At 44.2% G+C, this 22,890-nt stretch overlaps 2 protein-coding genes across 2 annotated transcripts; both read left to right on the top strand.

Moving 5' to 3' along the window:
- Nucleotides 1-1,135: 1,135 nt before the first annotated feature.
- LOC311163462 (keratin, type I cytoskeletal 19-like) lies at nucleotides 1,136-6,631 on the top strand (the record flags this gene model as incomplete). The annotated part of the gene is made up of 9 exons (XM_084222318.1): nucleotides 1,136-1,735; nucleotides 1,825-1,907; nucleotides 2,531-2,687; nucleotides 3,126-3,287; nucleotides 3,564-3,689; nucleotides 4,361-4,587; nucleotides 4,874-5,205; nucleotides 5,658-5,759; nucleotides 6,606-6,631. 9 exons carry the CDS (start codon nucleotides 1,136-1,138, stop codon nucleotides 6,629-6,631), a joined length of 1,815 nt encoding a protein of 604 aa, XP_084078444.1.
- Nucleotides 6,632-13,355: 6,724 nt separating this feature from the next.
- Nucleotides 13,356-19,439, top strand: LOC311163461 (keratin, type I cytoskeletal 17-like; the record flags this gene model as incomplete). Its single annotated transcript, XM_084222317.1, has 8 exons — nucleotides 13,356-14,057; nucleotides 14,797-14,879; nucleotides 15,316-15,472; nucleotides 16,072-16,233; nucleotides 16,587-16,712; nucleotides 16,918-17,144; nucleotides 18,589-18,950; nucleotides 19,414-19,439. The coding sequence occupies 8 exons, from the start codon at nucleotides 13,356-13,358 to the stop codon at nucleotides 19,437-19,439; spliced, it is 1,845 nt and encodes a 614-aa protein (XP_084078443.1).
- Between the last annotated feature and the right edge of the window lie 3,451 nt (nucleotides 19,440-22,890).

Here is a 22,890-nt window from a genome sequence, read left to right as displayed (position 1 = left end):
GCTGAACTATCCACTGCATTGGGCAAAGATACAATCTTAAAAGAAGAAAATGGAAGATAGCAAATATTTTCTACTTTTGGTCATGCTGTGTCTGTGAATGGAAACCAAATCTGAAGGGAAGACGCTGGTTTGATGTAGTTTGTATTGATTTAATCCCCAAACCAGGAATTTTACCTTTCTCCTCCAAGTATTGTATTTGTGCTGCATAGGGAAAACATCTTGATAAAATTCTGAATCCCCTTCAGGAACATGACCAGTGACACTCCCAGCCACGTCAGGAGAGACCATCCCAAAGCCTCAAAGCTTTCCCAGATCTCAACCATCCTGTACCTGCACTTGGTCCAAGCAAGGGTTTTTCCCTGCAGCAACTTGCCACACTTCCTTCCCTCAGCCTGACACAGAGCAGTTCTGCAGTTGTTGTGATACTATTTTTCATAATTAATTTGTTATTTATAAAGCACAATTATAGAGGTGTGATTGAAATAATTGCTGCCATGTGATATTTGCCATTATTCACTGAGTTTTTATGAGATATTACAAATAAGTCAGAGTGGTTCTGGGTACCTACAACACGCAACCTACAGTGGGCTTTCCAAAGGAAATAAAGGATTGCAAATAAGGAGTATCCAGCATAGGATAATGATAAACCTATGAAAATCTCAGCTACAAAAAAATCAGCCAGAATTCCTTGACAAATATCTGAGCATTGGAAGAGAGATGGGAACATCCATTGCTGCCCTGTACTGGGGCAGTGTGGTGTTGTGCTGAGAGGGCTGTGACCAGGACCAGGTGAGTGGGATGAGTTTGTTTCGGATGACTGTCAGCCAATGCACTAGATCTCAACAGAGATCTCCCTAATTCAGAGCCACCCAATAGAAATTACATGTTTTGTGCTAATAAACAAATGGTCACAAACACTTAGAGGAAGGGTTAAGCTTCCTGCCACTGCCAAGCATCTCCCTTTGGCAAATTAGGGCTTGCAACCACACATGGAAAGCGGGTACTCCCTTCCACGGTGACACCCACTGTCTCAGGTATAAATGCAGAGGAGGCTGGCTGGAACTTGGAGCTATGATTCCAGAACAACTGTAGGACCAGCTTTGACTTTTCACCTGAGTTATTTGCTGCTGCCACTATGAGCTGTGGCTCCAAACAGCCCCTGAAGAGCTGCCTGCGGGGGAGCAGCGGTGGAGGGGGTGGAGGGGGCAGCTCTCATTCCTCGGCCTCCTCGAGGACAGTCACCTCCAGGACCAGTGGTGGTGGCAGGTTTTCTGGCAGCAGTTGTGGTGGAGGAAGCTCCAGGAGCAGCTGTGGTGGAGGAAGTGGCTATGGCAGGCACAGTAGCTATGGAGGAGGAATGAGCAGCAGCAGCTGTGTAGGGAGACTGGGGGGTGCATGCTATGGAGGGGGAATGGGCCACAGCAGCATGGGAACGGGCTTCAGGTCTGGGAGTGGCTTTGGGGGCTTTGGAGGAGGTGGGGCTGCTTTCAGTGGTGGCAGCTTTGGCAGTGGTGGCTTTCCTGGAGGGAATGTGGGAATTCTCTCCTACGATGAGAAGCTGACCATGCAGAGCCTTAATGAACGCCTGGCTTCCTACATGGAGACAGTCAGGAATCTGGAAAAGGAAAATGCTCACCTTGAACAGTTAATTAGGGAGTGGTACCAGAAACAAGGTCCTATTGGCCCAAAGGACTACAGCCACTATTATGGACAAATTGAAGAACTTCAGAAGCAGGTAGGATGTTCTTTGCTGGAGAAGTTGAAGCACTAACAGACTGAGAGATCCACAGGAAATGTTTTCCTAACATTTTGTGTCTCTTCTAGATTGTGGCTGCAGCTGTGGATACCCACAAGGTACTTTTGGACCTGGATAATACAAAGATGACTGCAGAAGACTTTAGAATAAAGTAAATATATATTGCTCTTTTACAGGCACTGACTTCCTTCCTCCTGCTTTCCTGAACTTAGTTTCATAGATTCATTCCATAAACAAATATCAATCCACAGGGACTTGGCTTTCTCCTGCTTCCATGGCAGCACAACTGAAATAATTTGTGAAACTTCAAATTTTCAGTATTCCTGGAGTGATCTTTGATGGGAATGCTGCCTATGGCTGCAGAGCCAGAGCATACAAAAAGTTTTATTTTTAAGAAAATAAAAATTGGGATTTTCTGTCACTGAAGGTCAGGTTAACCAGATAGATGGAATCTGCACAAAGTTGTACTAAGAAGAGAGGATGAAAGAGACCACAGAACATATTTTAATACTGAATTTTGATAGTAATATTAAATTTTGTATTATTTAGTCTAAATATTAAAAACTTTATGTTATTAAGTAATATTATTAATTAAATATTAAGTATTGGCTGATGATGCAATTCGGATGGCTGAGAGATGCTGCAAGCTCCAAAGCACAGACACAAAAGCAGCCACTGACTCTGGAATAGGTGAATTTTCCATAAACAATGTCAGTTAGGAGGAGGGCTGGGTGCCAGGAGCAGGGCTGAGCTCTCTGCCTGTCCCTGGCACAGGTACGAGATGGAGAGCGGGCTCCGGCAGAACGTGGAGGGCGACCTCAACAGCCTGAGACCCCTGCTGGACAACCTGACCCTGGCCAAGTCCGACCTGGAAATGCAGTTTGAGTCCCTGAAGGAGGAGATCATCGACCTCAAGAAGAACCACGAGGAGGTAAGAGCCAGCTCCTTGAAATGCACACTGGAGATGTGGGAAGCTGACATCCAGCACCGACCAAGGGGCACAGCCAGGCTGCTCCAGGGTGTCCCTGAGCTCAGCCCCCTCAAAAAGCAAGGACTGGGAAGTCAAGGCTAAATAACTGCAACACAAACCCTTCAAATATATTTAAAAAAATATATACATACACATACATACATATAGATACACACATATATATATGGGAGATGGGAGTTCTGGATGGAACTGCTGCCAGGCACCCACAGCTGTGTTAGGGGAGGACAAAAGATTCCAAACACATTGTACCCTCACTACAGAGTGAACAATTATTAATTGTTGGGTAGGAATTACTGTCATATATATATATATATATGTATATGTGGTTGAATGGCTCCGTTTGTGTTCATTGTCCTTGGGCCTGGGTTTTCTCTGCAGGAAATGAAACTGCTGCAATCCCAGTCCAATGGGGATGTGAATGTGCAGATAAACACTGCTCCAGGAGAGGATCTGCTGAAAAAACTGAATGAGATGAGGCAGGAATATGAAGCTATCATTCAGAAAAACCGTGCAGAGGTTGAGAAGTGGTACGAAAGCAAGGTAAATGGTGACAGCTTTTGATAAGAAATTCCTGTAAAGGAGTAACAGAACATCCATTGATTTTACAAAATAACAGTAGAGTCCCTTTGGTCAAAATGAAGTAAATCACAAGTGGGTTTGAATTGCTCTGGCAGAGCCACACAAGCAAGTTTAACAGCCCCATTCTACCAGTGGCCCTTCTGCAAATTGTTGTGTTCCTGATGGTCCTATGATAAACTGCCATGTTTTACTGTAAGTACAACTCAGAAACTGCAATTCCCTACATTCATTTTTCAGATGGAAGAAGTGAGTCAACAAGTCCACTCAAGTAGCCAGGAAATAGAATCAAGCAACCAACAGATCTCTGTGCTGAGACGTGAATTTCAGAGCCTGGAAATTGAGCTGCAGTCACAGATCAGTCAGGTAGGTACCAACTGTTCCTTATCCCCTGGTAAGCAAAGAACTCAGGAGCTGCTGGAAGGCCAGGATGTCAGCTGTGACAGCCAGTGAGGATCCTTGGCACATCTGACTCTGTGGCCACATTTCTCTTCACAGAGAAAAGCAAGGCACAATTCTTCCCAAGAATATTTCTGGGTTTCACTTTCTCTGAACCTCAGAGAAAGGAAAAACAATTCTTATCATTTGCTGTGCCTGTGTTTGTGCAAAAGTAGAATGCAATATGGAGATTGTTTACCCACAGTGATGGTGTTTTGTTTCCTTTGCCTATCAGGGCCAGATGTGTGTGTGTCAGGACTGTCACTGACAGTCACGAGATTCTGTGCAGTCTGTGCAGAGCTGAGTGCTTGGCAGGTTCAGTTTAGATGTCATATAATATAATGTAATATAGTAGAGAATAATATAATAAATATTATATTATAAAATATAATATAGAATTATATTATTGTATTTATTATATTATTATATGCTATATTACCTTCTGATAAGATGGAGTCAGATGCATCATTTCTTTCCCCTCTTGGGGCTTGCCAACAAATTCTATATGACACCATGTGGGACTTCGCTCATGATGGGCATGAGAATGATCTAATCCTGCCCCATTCCCATAAGCACTGCATTTTGTTTTCCCTTTGCAGATAGACTCTCTGCAGTCCAACCTGGATGACACAGAACGTCGTTACAACATGCAGCTGCAGCAGATCCAGGCCATGATCGGGCCCCTGGAGGAGGAGCTGGCCAGCATCCGCTGTGAGATGGAGAGCCAGAACGAGGAGTACAAGATGCTCCTGGGCATCAAGACCCGCCTGGAGCAGGAGATCCAGCAGTACAGGGCACTGCTGCAGGAGGGGCAGCAGGGCATTAGGTACAGACATCAATGAATTAACTTTCTATCAATGCCATCAGGGAAAGAGGATGACAGTAATATTTGTATTAGGAACTGGTGCAAGGTGTAATCATCAACATATTTACTACAAGCACAAGAATTCACAAGGAATCTAAATCTTGGCTGGCAGCATGCAAAGCTGTACTTGTACAAAAGTGTTTAGAATTGTAACTTGCCATTTTTTCCCCGAAGTACAATCAGGAAGTGCCATTTTTTGGGAAAATGAAAGGTAAGAAAGAACTAACACACCCCTTCCTCCTTACAGCACTTCAGAGGGAGGAGCTGGTGGTGGATCTTCAGGAGGAGGAGGTCATGGAGGAAGTAGTGGATCTTCAGGAGGAGGAGGAGGTCATGGAGGAAGTAGTCGAGGAGGAAGCTGTTGGTCCTCAGGTGGAGGAAAAACCGGAGGATCCTATGGAAGATCTTCCTCTTCTGAAAGTGGAGGAGGAGGGAGTGGAGGAAGAACAGGAGGTGGAACTTGTGGTAAAACTTCAGGAGGAGGAGGTGGCAGTGGAGGAGGAGGAGGAGGGGGTAAATCCTGCCTCTCCCGCTCTTCATCTTCCCAGTCCCAGCCTGGCGACTCTTGTGAAAGCCCAGGTAAAAATGGAATTTAAAAATACATCCTGCAATCCACAGTTCTCTCTGAATAGCAGGAAAGGACCTAACAGCTTCCTTCCTGGAAATATTTTTGCTATTTTTTCCCAGTCTTGTTTGAAGGCCACTCTGACATTTGTTCTTAGACAGTGACAAATCAAGATGAGCACATGAAGGATGGCACGAAGAGTTGTGTCAGAGGATGGGTGAAAAGAGGAAATGGAGGGGGAAAAGGGAAAATGGTGCCAAATCCAAAGTATGCAGGCAATTAGGAAAGTCAGAAGTTAGAAATGTGACTGGCATTAAGCAGGGGTTATTTAAAGCAGGGTAGAACCATTGGAACACTCGAGACATTTAAAATACAAGGGGCATTGGCTGCAAAATACTGAAGCAACAAAAGATGGAGAGTGACCAAAGGGTCTGATCCATATCTGACTTCCTGGCTCTAGTTCCAGGAAGTGTTGAAAACATGAAGCTCTGCCTGGAAGGAAATAAAACATTGGAGAGAGGAGCAACCATGGAGGAAGTGTCTGAAGCCATAAAACACATGAGACGGGGTAAGGGTCCAGGTCCAGGCAGCACCTCAGACAAAAGCCTGAAAGTGGTGACAATGAGCAGGAAGATGAAATTTTTAGAAAGATTCAATTCCACATTTGATATTCTATGAAAAGATGGAAAATAGTCCTGCTTTGAGGTTTGCATTTACTCCTTATAATGACCAGGTTCAGTCAGGCTCTGTCCCCAAACAGTTTCCATTGCAGACTGACAGTCAGTCATGACATGAGAGCTGGCTCTCACCCAAAGGGCCTGAAGCCATCAGTGCAGGCAGTAGGAACACTGCACAGACACTTCTGATGCTGAAAACAAGGCAGTGAATTCAGGAGGATTTTGTGTCATGAGGAAGATTATTTGGTAAGATTTGGTGTAGATGAGCTGTAGTTTTTAAAAAATTCCTTTATAGGCTTTGCAAACTCCTCCGCAAAAATTCATTCCTCTGATCAAACATCCCCTCTGCCCTGCAACATATATTACTGCTTGGTAGGCAAGATTAAAGCATATTATGTGCCATCTCTCTTTAAGTTATACAAATCTACTGTAAATATCTGTACACACACAAATGCAGGTTCTAAGTTCACCTGTATTTGGTTTGCAGTGCTGCAGCCACACTAAATTAAAGTGATTTGCACTGCCATGGCTGATAACAGAAGCAGATCCAGGTAGTTAATAGCTAAATCTGCACACACACTGTACAAACTCAGGTCTGGCACTGTCTGGACCTTTCCAGAAGGCTGGGAACAACCCTGGTGCATTGAGAACTGCACAGGTGATACTTAGGAAGCAACATAAGGTTAAAAATGCTGAATTCTTCAAAAAAATTCTTGCTTTCCTCCATCTTTCAACAGGGAGTTTTAGAAAGGTTGAAGAGTGATGAGCAAGACCAGCATCTTCCACTGCACAACCTCCCAGTGAGGCCTTTGGACCAAGCAAGACTCTACTGAGCAAGGCTGAACGTCCCCTGCCACGAGCAGGAGTGAACACTTGTCCAACTTAACTCTGCTCACTCCAGGGGCTCTTCAGAGCTCTCTGCATGTCCTGTCTGCTTCTTCCATCTGTGTTTCTGCTCCAAATCACTGTTACCCGAGTTAATCTCTACTGTGATTGGTGCTCCTGTGGAATAAATGCTAATAAATCTTTGCTTCTCTCTGATGCAACCAGAAAGCTGTGTCTAGTGCAAGTTCCTTCAGCAGAGATTTTTGTTTGAATCAGTTCTAAATATCAGGCCCTACCTGTGGAATACACAATGATGTATCAGATTACCCATAAAACACAAAGTTTTCAGGGACATATTCACCACTTAAGACTCACTGGGCAAAACTTTGCAGTCTGCACTGCCAGGAACAATGCTCTGTTGAGGGAAAACTCAGTCAAAACCCTTCTGCTATTGACTTCTGTCAGGGACAAGAGGGTGGGCTTAAGGAACTGACTATTCTCTATAAAACCTCTTGAAAATATGAGCTCTGTTGGGAATTTCACTTGAAAATAACCCAGAGGGTTATTTGTATATTATGTATATTTGTATATTATGTGGCATTTTACACAACACCTGCTCACAGATGCATCCTTTCCCCTGTGCACTTCTCCCCTCACCTGCTCAAGCCCAAACAGAACAATCACTCTTCTCTCAGTTTTACAACCAAGAGGTTTGTTTTTTCCCTCTGAGGAAGGCATCACTCATGGGAGAATGTTGGGAAACACAGACTGAGTGGGAGACCGTGGGAACAGGAATCCTAAACTCCTGAGTTCCAGGCAGATCTGTGCCAGTGATTCACAGTGTTGCCTTATGCTGGGCTCTCAGCCATGAATTAGAATTGGAAAACAAAAATCTGATTTTTTTCCTGACCAGTGTCCCTCTGGGGACTGGAGGAACCAGCTCACCTGCATGAAGGACTCCTGCACACACAAGCACCTGGCCTGACATCACAGTGGTGGTGGGGATTGTTTGCCAGGACACCCCCAACTCCCACCTGTTGTAAAATCACCTTCTTCATTTTTAACCCCTTGCAGCATCACATCACACTTGTCTCTGTTTTGCTGCCTGTCCCCTGAGCCTACTTTCTCCAATTGCTCTGCTTGTTTTCCACCTCTGGCAGGTGCTGACAGCTATTTCTCAGACCTGTCTGTTCAGGGTACTCAACTTGCAGCCCAAATTAAGGAATCCTCCCAATCCAGGAGCCCTGCTTCTCAAACCTCCCCTAAGAGCCTGCCAAGTTAACCTCAAAAATGTTGCTGCTCAGTGCCTGTTTCCTGGCTGTGCCATGGTGATTTACAGGCCATCACCTGGCCTCTGGCCTCACACACACCCAGGAGGCTGCTGGGGTGGTTGGATGTGATTTACTCAGAGGAGCAGCCTGTCCATGCTGGACTTCACTGCTCTCTGCCATTGTGGTACCACTGCCACCTCTTGCTCCTGTCCTTCTTTCCAAAAATATAACTTACTTTTAGTATTTTATTGCTGGTTATCAGGCATCTCAGAATTTAACCCTGTATAAGAAATTCTCCTGAACTGACCCCTGGGGGAGCAAAGCAGAAACTGAATTTGGAGTGTGGGAAGGGCAGTGAGGCAGCTCAGGGGCTGAGAACCCAGTGCTGAGCACAGACACGTACCAGGGTGCAGCATGTTGCAATACTCAGTGCACTTCTGCTGCTGATTTAAATGCTTATTTTGATATGTTATAATCAGTAACAATTTCTGAGCCATAAGGATAAATAATATAGTACTACTACTGCTTTTGCTACTCAGAATTGATTGCACTGTCTTTTCCTTATCTAAAATCTGTGGCTTTCTTAACAAGATGTTTTTATAATGTTTATACATTTATATATTTAATGAGTTGGCAGCTTCTAAAATGTAATAAATTCACCAAACTCCCTACTTAATCATGGCATTAGCACTCATTACAGACAAAAAGGAGACTAAAATGAGATGGTTTCTTACCAGACCCCAGAAGAAAAAGCCAGTTTTAAGGATTCTTTCCTTTTTACATTTTGGATTGCAAAATCTGCACCTGGGTTATCACTGGCACTTGCTTACTGAGAAAACAAGCTTACATGGAGGAACAGAGATGGAAAACTCAAACCATTGCAAAGCAGGAGTAAAAAATACAAACATTGTAGTGTCAGGTGTCAAAGCTTAAGGCAGGCTCAAAGTGGGGCAGCAGCAATACTGAGGAGTGAGGAGAACTTTGCACTTTTTATTTGCATGCATCTCATTAGTCATTAATCAGCATAATAAGCTTTAATTTTATGAGCACAAAGTGTTGCAATTCGGATACTTATCTAGAGCTCCTATTAGTGCTCTGAGAAGTTAATTGTGGTACGTGTTGGGACAAGACCTTCAGAGCAACCTTAGGCAAAAAGCAATGTGCACACACTCCTGTGTGTTTGCCTTCAGAGCTCCCAAGCAATCCATGTGTCCATTTGAAAGCACAGATGTCATTTCCAAATTGCCTGTGTGTATATTGTGCTGATGTCTCTTTTGTTGAGCATTCATTGCCAGCTCTGTTAATTGCCAAATGCTACCCAGGCCATCTTCATGGGCTGCAGAATGAGGACAGCAGGTACATAATGTCACTGTGCTGTGAGGGAAGGCAGAGCCCACCTGGGCTGTCCCTGAGCGTGTAAATCCTCTGCAGAGCCCAGCCCAGCAGGACCTTCCTCCCTACAAGGAGAGCAGATGCCATGGGTGTCCTCCTTCTCCACCCCACATGAGCAGAAAGTGTCCCAGCAGTGCCACTCTCCATGTGCCATCTCACAGGACCCTGCACTGAGCAGAGCCAGCCAGGTGTGGGTGCCCACAGCTCTGAGGCTGCACAGCCCAAATGGACTGAGGGATCTGAACCTCAGAGAGAGGCAGGAACCTTGGCAGGTGTTCTGACCATGCCCTCCAGCTGTTCTGTTTTGCTACCAGCAAAAGGAATTATTCCCATCTAATTGCCTTCACCCTGTAGGAGACTGGGAAAATGACAGTGGGACCACTCTGATTGTGGCTCAGAAACTGCTAGAAACACTGACAGCTGGCAGGAGGGAATTACTAGCCTGCAAAGTGTCCCCAGCTGTGGGGCACACACCCCCTGACCCACATCTCTCACAGCTACATGGCAAAGCCCATGTGTGCATTTTTAGGATCTGAGGAACAGCTCTTCTTCCCATCAGCCTCCTTGCATGGAGGGTCCAGGTTAACCTGCACAAAAGGTTGTGCTGAGAGAGTGCTGGAAGTTTTAAGCTCCACAGGCAAGCCCACTGCTGCCTCAGGGGTTCTTGTTTGCTTTGCTGGGTCTAATTTAAATTTCTTCAGGAACAACAGTGATTTCACTAGAACATTCTGAGCTGAAGCAGGAATGAGGAGTGAGCGCCGTCTCTGAGGTGAAAACAGACCCTCTCTTCTTATAAAAATTTCTGGTAAGAATGATGGGAAGAGGTCATTAATTAGATGAAAAGAAACTCTGGTTGTTGCCTGAGGCAGCAGAATGACATTGAATTAAGGGGAAATGTTTCCATTTTTCAGCACACAGGCACAAAAGGGAGAACACATTTTCTCCAGGTCTGTTTGGAATGCAGCAGCTCCAGCCTGTTGGAGAAGTGTCCCAGCTCTGCAGCACGGGCTGCTCCCAGGGTTTGTCATCACTCTGGTGATTGGAAGTCACTTCTTTGATATGGATCACAGAGACCTGGTTAAAAGGAGAACAATAACAGAGTGAGAGTGAAGGAACATGGCTGGGCTGAGCCTGAGCAGAGACTGCACACTCAGAACATTCCACTGTGCATCACAGAGGGGAAAGAGATGAGAGATGGTCTTAAACCTGATGGCTCCTTTTTAGGTCATTCCATAAATTTACACCATCCATATGATATATTAGTGAAAAGCATCAGAGAACAAAAATCTTTAAAGGCTCTTCTAATGAGCTCAGAAATGAAAAATTCATTCTGCCCACAGAATAGATCTTCTCTGGTTTACAAGTATTTGCACAGCCAAATATTTAATAATCAAAAAGTGTTCAAGAATCAGCCAGGAGGGAATTCAGTGTGTGGAACTTCAGAGGAGGATGAAGGATTCATAGTTCACCTGCATTTTTCAGGCACTTCAGTGTCCTGCTCCAGAGAGACACACAGTGACTGTGACAGAACCAAACATGCCAAGGGCAGTTCTCAGCTCCTGGAATACACAGAAATATGGCCCAGCCTCATGGCCAGAAGGGTTCCTACAAACCAAGTGTTCCACACCGAGGTGGAACTACTAACAATAATGAAATAGCAGCAATGCTAAAGACAAAACATCCTATGAGCTTGTGATTTAAAAGTTACCTTAGATCTATAGGCAAAATCTGGGATTTATGATCTTCCTTTATATACAAAGAGTGGTAACTACACAAAGTTAAAATGAAATGTCAAGGTGAGTGAGTTTCCCCCCCTTAATGGTCTGAGTCTTTCTTTCCTTTCATTGTTGTTATTTTTTAAAGTATTTTCCAAGCCTGAAATAAAACTTGCCCTAATCAGAAGAACTCTTCCATATGGATAAATCCCTGCTATGAATAGTTACATATGGAAAAAGACATCAGTAAATAAAATAGGAAATAATGTGGGTTGTCAGAAGATAAATAAACAAACAAATTAAGATATTATTTTGGCAAATATTTTTACTCTTTCTTTAATAATTCCATGGGATTTTGCATTGCTAACAAACCCACAGATCTTCTATCTTGGCTGTGAAAAGCATGTCTAAGGAATATCCCTGGAATCCCTGATGGGAATTTGAACATGATAATCAATTTTACTCACCACAGCAGAGTTTGTGACAAAGGGTCCCACTGAGCAAAGCAGCATTACCCAGACCCAAAGGCAAAACAGCACAAAAAAAGGAAAAACATTTTGCCTGTAGTAAACTCCCTCTTTCTGCACCAATAACAGACTGTGCTAAAGCCCAGAAACTGTTTCTGCTGCTGAGGTGTCACTACCAGCCTACAGCTGAGAATCAGGAGAAATTATTCCATCACCAAAGTGCTCGGAATCTTTCATCATCTTTCAGCCATTGAGAGATCAAATAGCAAGATAAAATCGGGAGGTTTTGAAAGCAATTGCATAAGCAGCAATAGAGCAATGCTGGCACAGACATGGCAGGACAAAGGATGTGGTCAGGAAATGGTAAATAATCCTGAATTTACAATCAACATCCCACCAAGGCAGCCTTTGGAAAGCAAGGACTGTGCTGCATTGTCACCTCCAAGAGGTCTTGGCTGGGAGAAGGACAGCAGAGCACAAATGGCAGCTCCTTGGGTGAGCCCTCTGCTCCTGCACCTGAGGTTTAGGGAGATTGCTGCATTTCATAACCCCCTGCAGTCATTAAAGGCTCCATAACCCCACAGAGAGGAGGGCAGGCAATGAAGACATTTCACACAGAACAGAAATGTCACTGGGAAACTGTGCACGTTCTCCTGGGCAAACTGGGGACAGTTTGGGTCCATCTATAGCAAGACACAAATGCTGGTGTTGTGCTGTTATTGTCAGATCTGCCTTCAGACACTCGGCTTTGGCATCCAACCTACCTAGTGAGGATGGAAACCCTTCCATCCAGGCTCAGCTTCTGGGCAACACTGAACTGTGGGGTCCTTTCTTTTGTGGTCTCAACAGTCTGATTTCTACTGATTTGTGTAAAAAGGTTCTCAGCTTTTCTCTCAGGATGCTATTTTAATCTCAAGGATCCTTGCTTTAAGAACAGTAGATATAATTACTTTATCACCTACAATATATGACACATTAACAATAGAAAGAGTGCGCTGCTTTGTATTAAATGATAAAAAGTCTTCCCACACACTAGTTTTTAAATAATTGGCTGAAATAAAACAACTTCTAATTGGGATACAGTTGACTTTATAACACAATTAACACCTCCTTGATCTTCATCATTTTAGATCAACAGTGCTTTGATGAAAAGAGTTCAGTATTTATTTTTCTTTTTGAATTCTAGGACTTGGCTGGTTGTGAGCTGCCCTAGCGCTTTCTTCACAAAGGAGGGATTTTGATTTTTAAACAAGAATCCCTCTGCATTGTTTGAAATAGCCTGTTCATATTAAATAAGATGTTCTCTAAGTGCTGGCAGGGATACACGAGTACAATCTTCACAGACAAGTCACACAATCCTATTAATAAAACTCTTGCACTATGACATATGGTGAGAAAAGGAACATAAGCTGTGTAGAAAATCTGAAATGCACAAAGTTGAAAAGAACAAAAGAGAACAAACAACAATCTTTAGCAACAGCAGCTACAAAGCCTTAGCAGAGGAATTACCTATTTCAGAAACTACTAAATGAAAAGAATATGTCACCCAGAAGAAGTGACATGTTCAACCTTAACCAAGCCTCAGAAGCCCAGCTGTGGGCTGGATTGCCTGAGATAGAAAATACTGTTCAGCAAATTATTCTTGGCACAAACAAGAAGTTTGGTAAATGCCCTGGGAGAAGGAAACACCCTGATGGTGACACCCAGTGTCAAATGCATAAATACAGAGAGCTGGGGATGAACATTTGCAGTCCTGAAGCTTATCAGGCTCTGCAGCTAAATTTGGGGTTGCGGTTTGACTCTTGCCTGCTGTCACCATGAGCTGTGGCACCAAATCTTCGACCAGCACCATCAGAATTAGCAGTGGAGGAGGAGGAGGTGGTGGTGGTGGAAGATGCAGTGGTGGTGGTGGTGGTGGAGGAGGTGGTAGGTCTGGTGGATACTCCTCAGTGTCCTCAAGAAAATACACCTCTTCTGGAGGCAGCGGGGGCTTTTCTGGGAGAAGCTTTGGTGGAGGAGGCTCCAGGAGCAGCTATGGGGGGGGCTTCAGCAGTGGCAGCTGTGGCAGGATCAGCCGCAGTAGCTACGGGGGGAGAATGAGTGGTGGTGGTGGTAGTTATGGAGGAGGAATGAGCTGTGGAAGTATGGGAGGAGGACTCGGATCAGGAGGAGGCGGATTTGGGGGAATGGGAGGTAGTTATGGAGGTGGTGGATACAGTGGAGGTGGATTTAGTGGCTTCGGGGGTAGTGGTGGCTTTGGTGGTGGTGGCAGCTATGGAGGAGGCAGTTTTGGTGGCATGGGCTTTGGGGAGGATTCTGGCTTGCTCTCCACAAACGAGAAGCTGACCATGCAGAACCTCAATGATCGCCTGGCGTCCTACATGGATAAAGTGCGACGCTTGGAGGAAGAAAATTCCCAACTCGAGCAGCTGATCAGGGAGTGGTACAAAAGCCAAGCTCCCTCTCAGAGCAAGGATTACAGCCAATATTACAGGACAATTGAAGAGCTGCAAAACCAGGTATGATGTACTTTGAGTAACTTAGAACATGTTCTTATTGGAATGGCGCTTTCCTCATGCAGCGCAAGGCCCCTGTTTGGGGTGATATTCCCCTTCCTGGGCTTTAGCCAGGAAGCAGAGTGGTGTGGGGACCAGCTGCTGTCTGTGTGCTCTGCCACTCGTGTATTTGGTGCAGGAAGCATTGCTGGGTGCCGTGGCAGATCAGCCCCAGTGCCCCATCACCGGCCTGTGCCATGCTCCCTTCAATGCTGGGCAGATTTCATCCTTGCTTGTCTCGTGCTATTATTGCCATATTAACTGGATGTTTTTGTGAATATACAGGATGAGCCAGCACATGCAGTTAGTCTCATTCCAGCCCTCAGCCATTTAACAGTCTTGTATCTCTAGTGTGAACATGGTTGTTCTCAAAAGTAATGGAAATTCTGCTTTCCCACCTTTTTTTGTTGGTTGGGTTGAGGTTTTTTGTTTGTTTGTTTGTTTTCTTTATTGAATATTAGTAGTTAATTTGGTTATGCTTTCCAACAAGGTATTTTTAATGGCTATTTAACAGTAAAGGCACTCTTTTATCTGGAAGCAATAAGCTCATCTCTCTGAATAGCTCCTGCAGCTGTAGTCAGGCTTGAAGGCTTGACATTGCCATAAATCCCTTCTGCAAGGTGTTTGTGCACAGGTGTTTCTTGTCTCTGTCATCAGACTGAAAAGACAACTGACTGAATAACACCTGCCCTCTCCCTTTCAGATTGTTGGTGCCAATGTGGACCTTAACAGGATGCTTCTTGACATGGACAACACCAGGATGACTGTGGATGACTTCAGACTGAAGTGAGTCTCTTCCTGAGTCCATCCCCTTTGCCTCCCTTTATCCCCACGAGTTTCCATTGCCAATTAATCTTTGTAGAAGCTGGAGACTTTTAGCTATAATCACAGAATAGAGAATTGTTGGGAAAAGCATTCTGAGGATTGCTTTGGATTTTCATTATTATTTTTCTCCAGACAAGTTCTTAAAGAGACACATTTAAGGGACTCCATTCTAAGTTTCTCCATCCTTACATGTAGATTTATAAGCATAATCCTCATGATATAAATCTCACAGAGAGAAAGTGTACTGAAATCAAACACAGCTATTGGAGACAGAAAGAGGATGGGGTCCTTTCTTCTAAGAATTGACCAGAGATGTAAGATGGGAACTGTCCATAACTGAGATACCAAACAAAGAGGTCTGGCAGCACTTTTACTCTCTTTCTTGACTGTCATTCAGGTATGAGACTGAATACACCCTCCACCAGAGTGTGGCAAGTGATATCAATGGATTACGTCCACTTTTGGATCAACTGACTCTGTCCAGATCTGACTTGGAGACACAGTTTGAGTCCCTGAAAGAGGAACTGATCTTCCTGAAGAAGAACCATGAAGAGGTAAGTTTCTTCACACTTCAATAATTAAAGGCAACTCAATGAATTTCCCCTTGCTTTTTCCACCAGCAGCAACCAGGTTTTGGCCACTGGTTTTGATCACCCAACTTGACACAAGCCAGCTTTGATGCTGAGGAGTGTGCAGAGGCCATAGCTGCTCACAGCTGGTGTCATGAGACACCAGGTCAACACATGAAACCAGGGAGATGAATGGCTTTCAGTACAAACTACAGTTTGCTTGCTGAACTCATAGAAGGAAAATTGGATAGATTATATGGAGGAGTCAAAAGAAAGCATTTTTACTCTCTCCAATGAGATTTCTCACTGAGAAGAAAAGATTCCCACAAAGTATACACTGCATAGAATTCCCTACAACCCTGTGGAGGCAGTGCCAGGGTCACCATGCATGCAGTGCCTGGCTGTGAGCACTGGAGCCTTCGGAGTATCAGAATTGTTCCATGGCCAGGGCAGGGCAGGCCCCTTTGCTGGTGTCAGGAGCTGTGTGAGGATCCATATCCTTTTCCTTCCCTTTATTTGAACTGATGCCATTCCTCCTTACCTTACCCTTTGAGAACCTCATGAGGTTTTTGTGGTTTTTTCAGGAAATGAGAGGACTGCAAGGCCAGTCTGGTGGAGATGTCAATGTGGAGGTCAATGCTACTCCTGGCATTAACTTAATGGAAAAATTGAATGAAATGCGCTGCGAGTACGAGAGGCTCATTGAGAACAACCGGAAGGAGGTGGAGAGTTGGTATGAAACCAAGGTAAAGCACAGGCAGGCTTTGGCAATTAAATCCTTCCCAAAGTACTGGACCTATTTACAGCTGGTGAAAGGCAACTTATCATGTGTTATTTAAGGGACAATAACTTTCAATTACTTTGGGCAGTTTCTTACAACAGGTCAGTCCTGGAGTATCAGTTATGTGGTAAAACTAGTAGAGCCTCTGTGTTCTAGCAGCCAGTGAATTACCAGGGTGTTGGCAGAATGGTTTGAGGGAAATAAACAGTCTGCATGGAGTCTTTATTATTATTAATCAATTTCCTGATATTTTTATGATAACCCCACAATGTTTTCTAATTATAAAAAATGCCTCAATTTTGGATGTAAATTTTTCAGATGGAAGAAGTTAATCAACAAGTCCACTCCAGTGGCCAGGAGATACAATCAAGCAACCAGCAGATCTCTGAGCTGAGGCGTGAATATCAGAGTCTGGAAATTGAGCTGCAGTCACAGATCAGCATGGTAAGGAAAGGCATTTACTTCACCCATGACACAGTGAGAAGAGCTACAGCCAGCAAATAATCCATCCAAGGAGAATGGGATATTGGATTACTTACCTTCAATGATACACTTTTTTCTGAGGATTTGTGAAGATCTGGTTTTCCCACAAAAATAAATTAAAACCACCACATTCCCATAAGCACTGCATTTTGTTTTCCCTTTGCAGATTGACTCTCTGCAGTCCAACCTGGATGACACAGAACGTCGTTACAACATGCAGCTGCAGCAGATCCAGGCCATGATCGGGCCCCTGGAGGAGGAGCTGGCCAGCATCCGCTGTGAGATGGAGAGCCAGAACGAGGAGTACAAGATGCTCCTGGGCATCAAGACCCGCCTGGAGCAGGAGATCCAGCAGTACAGGGCACTCCTGGAGGAGGGGCAGCAGGACCTTGTGTACGTAGTGACAGGGCACAGCACTGTGTGACACCCAACTGTTGGTCAGTCACCAGCAGGAAATGTAACAGGGGGGATTTGCCAAAGAGGTTTTGTACTGAAATGAGGCTGATGCAGCTGTCTTGGCCCATGGCTCCCAGGTGTGAGATAGTTCATTCTGTTCAGAATGTAACTCAAGTGAAGAAAAAGTAATGCAGAAATTTGTTGAATTTGCAGGCAACCCCAACAAGGGAAGAGATGAGAATCTTGACTCCATGTTTCAGATGGCTGATCTATTCTTTTATGATATATATTAAAAGAAAATGATATACTAAAACTATACTGAAAGAATAGAAGGAAGGATTTCATCACAAGGCTAGCAAGGAAAGGAATGGAATGATAATAAAATCTTGTTTCTGACCAGAGAGTCTGAGACAGCTGGACTGGGATTGGTCATCAAGTAAAAACAACAACATGAGACCAATCAAAGATGCACCTGTGGCATTCCACAGCAGCAAATAATTTTTGTTCACCTTTCATTTCTGAGGCCTCTCAGCTTCTCAGGAGAAAAAGATCCTAGCAAAAGGATTTTTCATAAAATATGTCCATGACATTAATTCTGAACTACCAGTTTGGGACTGGACAACGAAACCCATGTGAGAGAGCCTGGTTCTGTTTGTTAAGCAAATGTAAATATTCTGTAAAACTATAAGGCAACATGTTGCCTTTATAGTTTTACAGAATATTTACATTTGCTTAACAAACACATACACTGCCCGTTGGTCATGAAAAAGAAACAAAACTCTCAATAGGTGAAAAGGAGCCGCATCACTCTGTGAGCCAACCAAAGTCCATATCTTTTAACTTTCTCTCTTTCTTCACATTGTCATGGTGACAGCCTTGGTACCTTCCTTGAGAGAGATATGGGGCTTTCCTGATCTTCAGGAAGCCTTCATTGGCTCACATGAACAGCACAAAACTGTCTTTCCTGCATGGTTCCAGGAAAGCCAGGAAGTGGATAGGCAGGAAAAGACTGTAAGGAAAAAAAAAAACAAAACAACCAAAGTTTTCTAAACCTTTATAAAAGTTTCTGAAAGTTCAAGCTACTTCAGCCTCACTTACGCAGTGTGCCAGCTTGTTCTTGGAAATGGTGCCTGAAACAGCAGCTAAAGTTTCAGTTTTTACATTCTGATTTTGAGCCAAACAGTGATGTATGTGCTAAATATTGCAAGGAATCCCTAGGCAGAATGTGGGAAAAGCAAAAGCTCTTGCATTCAAGTTGAAGTTGAAAGAGGGGATAATTTTTGGCCCTGCCTCAGTTGTTTTGCTGTGCAGTGCTGGGCTCTAACCAGCAGTACAGCCCAGAGAGGTGCTGGCTCCTGGGCAGCAGCTGTAGCTGAACGGCTTTTGGATGGCAAAGTGCTGTTGATTAACTTTTTTTTCCCTTCTTTCTCTCTCTTTGCAGAATCCCAGCAGGAGGAATGGGAGGAGGCATGGGAGGAGGCATGGGAGGTGGTAGAATTGGAGGTGGTGGTTATTCTGGAGGAGGAAGAGGAGGAGGTGGTGGCATGAGTGGTGGATATGGAGGTGGTAGCAGTGGAATGGGAGGAGGAAGTTGTGGAGGAATAGGAGGAGGAAGTGGTGGAGGAGGAATGGGAGGAGGAAGTGGAGGAATGGGAGGAGGAAGTGGAGGAATGGGAGGAGGAAGCGGTGGCGGATGCATTGGAGGAGGAGGAGGAGGAAGAACCTCAGGAGGCATCAGCAGCTCCCACTCCTACTCTTCATCTTCCCAGTCCCAGTCCTGCAGGACTGGAGGTGAAAGCCAAGGTGAGAACTCTGGTATGGGCATAATGTTCTCTCTGTCACTAAATTAGTCACATCCTGACTAATTAATACACTAATTTCTACCAACATATTCCTCCAGAGGCAAACAGTACTGAGGATAAACTAAAATTTCTGGGAAGTATTAGATTTACCATTACTAACAATTCTTTCCTCTTTGTGTGCAAAGGATCAAGTCCAGTTCCAGAGCACACAGTCCATCTCTATTCCATTCTGTAGGTGGTATCAGCTGATCTTGTAGTTTAACCTCAGCTGGCTTTTTCCATCTGTCTCATTCTTTGCAGAATCTCATAAATCTTGCAGTCTTTGTGCCATGCTGGAGTTTTCCTTTTTGCTTTTGGAATGTTTATGGCCACTCCCACATAATCCTAATGTCTGGGGGATACTGGTATCTTGGACACTCAGTACCAGGACTGATGAAGTTCATGCTTGTTTTGTCTCTAAACAGGATATGGAAGAAAATCTTTTGACTAAGAATTTACATCAAGGATCCTCCAGCACAAGACCTTTCAAAAAGAAACCGGCCCAAATCCGCTGCATTCCCCACACTCCCAAGGAAAGATGATGCTCTGAACAGTTCCTGGGAGTGGGAGATGCCACCTCTCCCCCTGCCCTGCATGCTCTGTGCTGCTTCTGCCCACAAAGCTCTGCAGCTTTGGTCCTTGGCACTCAAACTGCTGCTTTACAGATCCAACCTGTTTTTTACTCAGGTTGCTCTGAATCAGGAAAATGTCTCTAATAAAATTTAATTTCTGTCTGATGCAACCAGAATCCTGTATGGGGTTTTTCTTTCCTTCTGTAGGTGTAAACACTTAGAAAACACAAAGTCATGCCAAGACACACCTCCAGGTACAGAGGTTGATGATACACTCCAGTAGCTGATAACAAAATTTAGAGTTAAAACACAATTTCTGAGCAGTAGGGGTGGATCAGAATCTTCTTGGGCTGTGCCTTTTTTTAATAATGTGTCAGATATTCTTGGGAGCTGAGCTCTGAGATACAACAGATGAATATCAACCTTAAAGGGACTGCAGAACTCATTGCTCAATGAGTCTAATGGTGCTGGCAGCACGTGAGTGTCCACAAAGCAACACTAATGATTACAGAGCTGTGGTTGTAAAACGAAACCAATGTTTCAATTCACAAAACCTTGATGGGTACTCCTGGTTGAACCTGGAAATGCACAGATAAGGGATCTTGTTTTGAAATGACAAGACAACAAGTCTTGTTTTGAAATGACAACAAGTGAAAGGGAAATATAATTTACAGGAACTTTACAAAGTTCATTTCCATAAAATGTTAATATTGACAGCAATTGCCTTCGACCTCTGAGCAATTTAGTACATGTAAAAGGGCCTGGAGTGTTCACTTCTGTAATAGCTTCCAGTGTATCCCAGCATCTGAGGGGCCAAAATTCCAGTGAGGCTGCCCAAGGGGAGGGTACATCTCACCTGCTGAACTGTAGGTGCAGGGCTGCACACAAGGGAGGGGCCTCTGGGGCTGAGTTGAGAGTGAAATAAAACGCGAGTTGCCCAGAAGAGGAGCAGCACTGCTGAGTAACACAACAGATGCACGTAAGTATGGATTGAGAGAACAGATACAAAATTGATTTCCAGAGATACACATCACACTGCCATCTCAGCACTTGGAAAGCATTCAGGGAAATAGAAACACTTGACTTACACCAAGCCAAAGTGTGCTGGCATTGTGCTGGCATGAATGAGCCTTTGCAGGCTCGTTAAACAGAGTTTGTGCTGCAAAAATGCTGCCAAGGACATGCAACAGGAACAGTGAGATTCTAGTAATGTTCATTTCTCTTTCTTTGGTTTAGAAACTTGGACTACACACACCATCCAGAAAGAGCCATGATGTTCATGATAGATGGTCTGAGGATTATAAGAATTGTGTGTATTCCAGAGCCCCCCAAGGGAGGGAATTGCATTGTCACCTCCTACAGGTGCAGGGAGAGGGACAGGGACCTCCACTGATGTCATGCCAAGATACAACTCCAGGTAGAGAGGTTGATGATACACTCCAGTAGTTAATAACAAAATTAAGAGTTAAAACACAATTTCTGAGCAGTAGGGGCAAATCAGAATCTTCTTGGGAAACTGGCCCAAACAGTCCATGCTTTAAACTACCCTTGGAAGAGTATTTATTTCCCTGACTCCTCATTACTTTGCTGCCCAACAGGCACTAAGTACTACACACCATGCAGGGAAGTCCAGAAGGGGTTAAAACAGAATGCAGACAGCAGCTACTGAGAGACCCAGGTGGAGGGAAGGAAGGAAGGATTTCCAAGATCATTTTACATCCATAAGGCACAGTGTTGGGTTTGTGTGGCAAGGTTTGGGTAGCAGGGGATACAGGGGGATTTCTGAGAAGAAATCTGGTGATAGTTTGCCAGAAGCTTCCCCCATGTATGATGGAGGGAGTGTCAGCCCAGGACAGCCCCAGACAGCCCAGGACAGCCCCAGTGCCAGCCAGGGCAGGGCCCCTCAGCGAGGGTGGCAGCACCTCGGGGTTACAGAGCTACCAAGGGTGAACAAACCTGCGCAACTGCAGCCAGGGAGAGGAGTGGGCTTATTTCTTCTTCTGTAAAATGGAACCTCTTCCTGAAACCTTTTCCTGGTTGAATCCATCCACCCTCTCGGTGGATAAGCTGATTTTGATGTGGCAATTCACAGCAGGTCCCACCAGCTCCTTGTGCTTTCTCTGCACAGCCCAGTGGCTCTTCTGTAGGAGCTGCAATGCTGATATTTAATGCACAGCTGGAAACCCAAAAATATGTTTCTGTTCAAGGCTTTTCTCAGTCTCACAGGAGCTGGATTAGTAAAGATGGAAAAAGCAGCTCACTGCCATTCCCTGTTGCATGGGCAGTGGAAAAAAGTACACAAGGATTTCTGAATCTCTGTTGGGTGGTGCAAGGTGTTCTGTCATGGTTGCAAAACACCCTTCACTGTAATGAGCTCAGGTAATGATGATATTTTTTCAGATCTAATCTTTGGCTGTTTAAATCAAACTTATTTTTTCACTGTATTATATAATTCAAGGATGTATTCTGAGAAATTACTATTTAAATAAGTGATGAAAATGTGCAAAGTAAAATATTTTCCTCTCAATTTCCTCTGAGTCCATTTAAAACCTTTACAATAAAATTAGGAGCTCTTTGATAGGAAAAGATTTAATATCTTTTCCCTTGCACAATGTACTTTCATGGCTGTTACACAGTTTTCTTCAAAAAGAAAAAAGACTGTGATCTACTTACTGCATGTTCAGAGAAAGCTGAATGCCAGCGGGACCTTATTCAACACAGAGTGAAAAATTTGGAGTCAAGTCTTCTTCTGTAACAGACATGGGAATGCAGTCTTCAAAATTTTAATTTTGGTGCATTAAAGTGGATTTCTAAAAAGCTGATGTAACTTGAAATAAATCAATGAATGAAGAGTCCCTTGGAGGCTGCTGGTGTTACGAATCATGTCTGTGATCCCAGGTGGAAGACTAAGTTGAGCTACTGAGTTTCAAAGCATAAAAAATGATGGCCACAGACAATGAAGCCGAAGCTTCATTAGCTGCCGTTACCAGCACGATATTGCCAGATTAACAGAAACTGAGACCTACGACATTGTTCAACAAAGTATCCAACAAGGAGCCACCCACAATAAATTACAGTGCAGCTAGGTGTGAATCAACTAAGACATATTTGCACTGAATGGTAATGCCGTTTACTTACCTCAGACAAAATTCCTCTTAGCACATCATTTTTGGCATGAGCACTATGGCTGGCAAACCCCATGGGAAGCAGGTGACACCCACCTGGGCAGGTATAAATAGCCACCAGCAAGGACAGCCCGCTGCACTTTGATTTCTTGTATCTCGCTGTGCACAGCTTTGCACCTGGGCCTCACTAGCTGATCCCTTCACC

The sequence above is a fragment of the Fringilla coelebs genome, assembly GCF_963513975.1.
Source record: "Fringilla coelebs genome assembly, chromosome: 27".
Classification (NCBI taxonomy): Eukaryota; Metazoa; Chordata; class Aves; order Passeriformes; family Fringillidae; genus Fringilla; species Fringilla coelebs.
The sequence above is the reverse complement of the archived record's forward strand: the minus strand, read 5'-3'. Positions and strand labels throughout refer to the sequence as shown.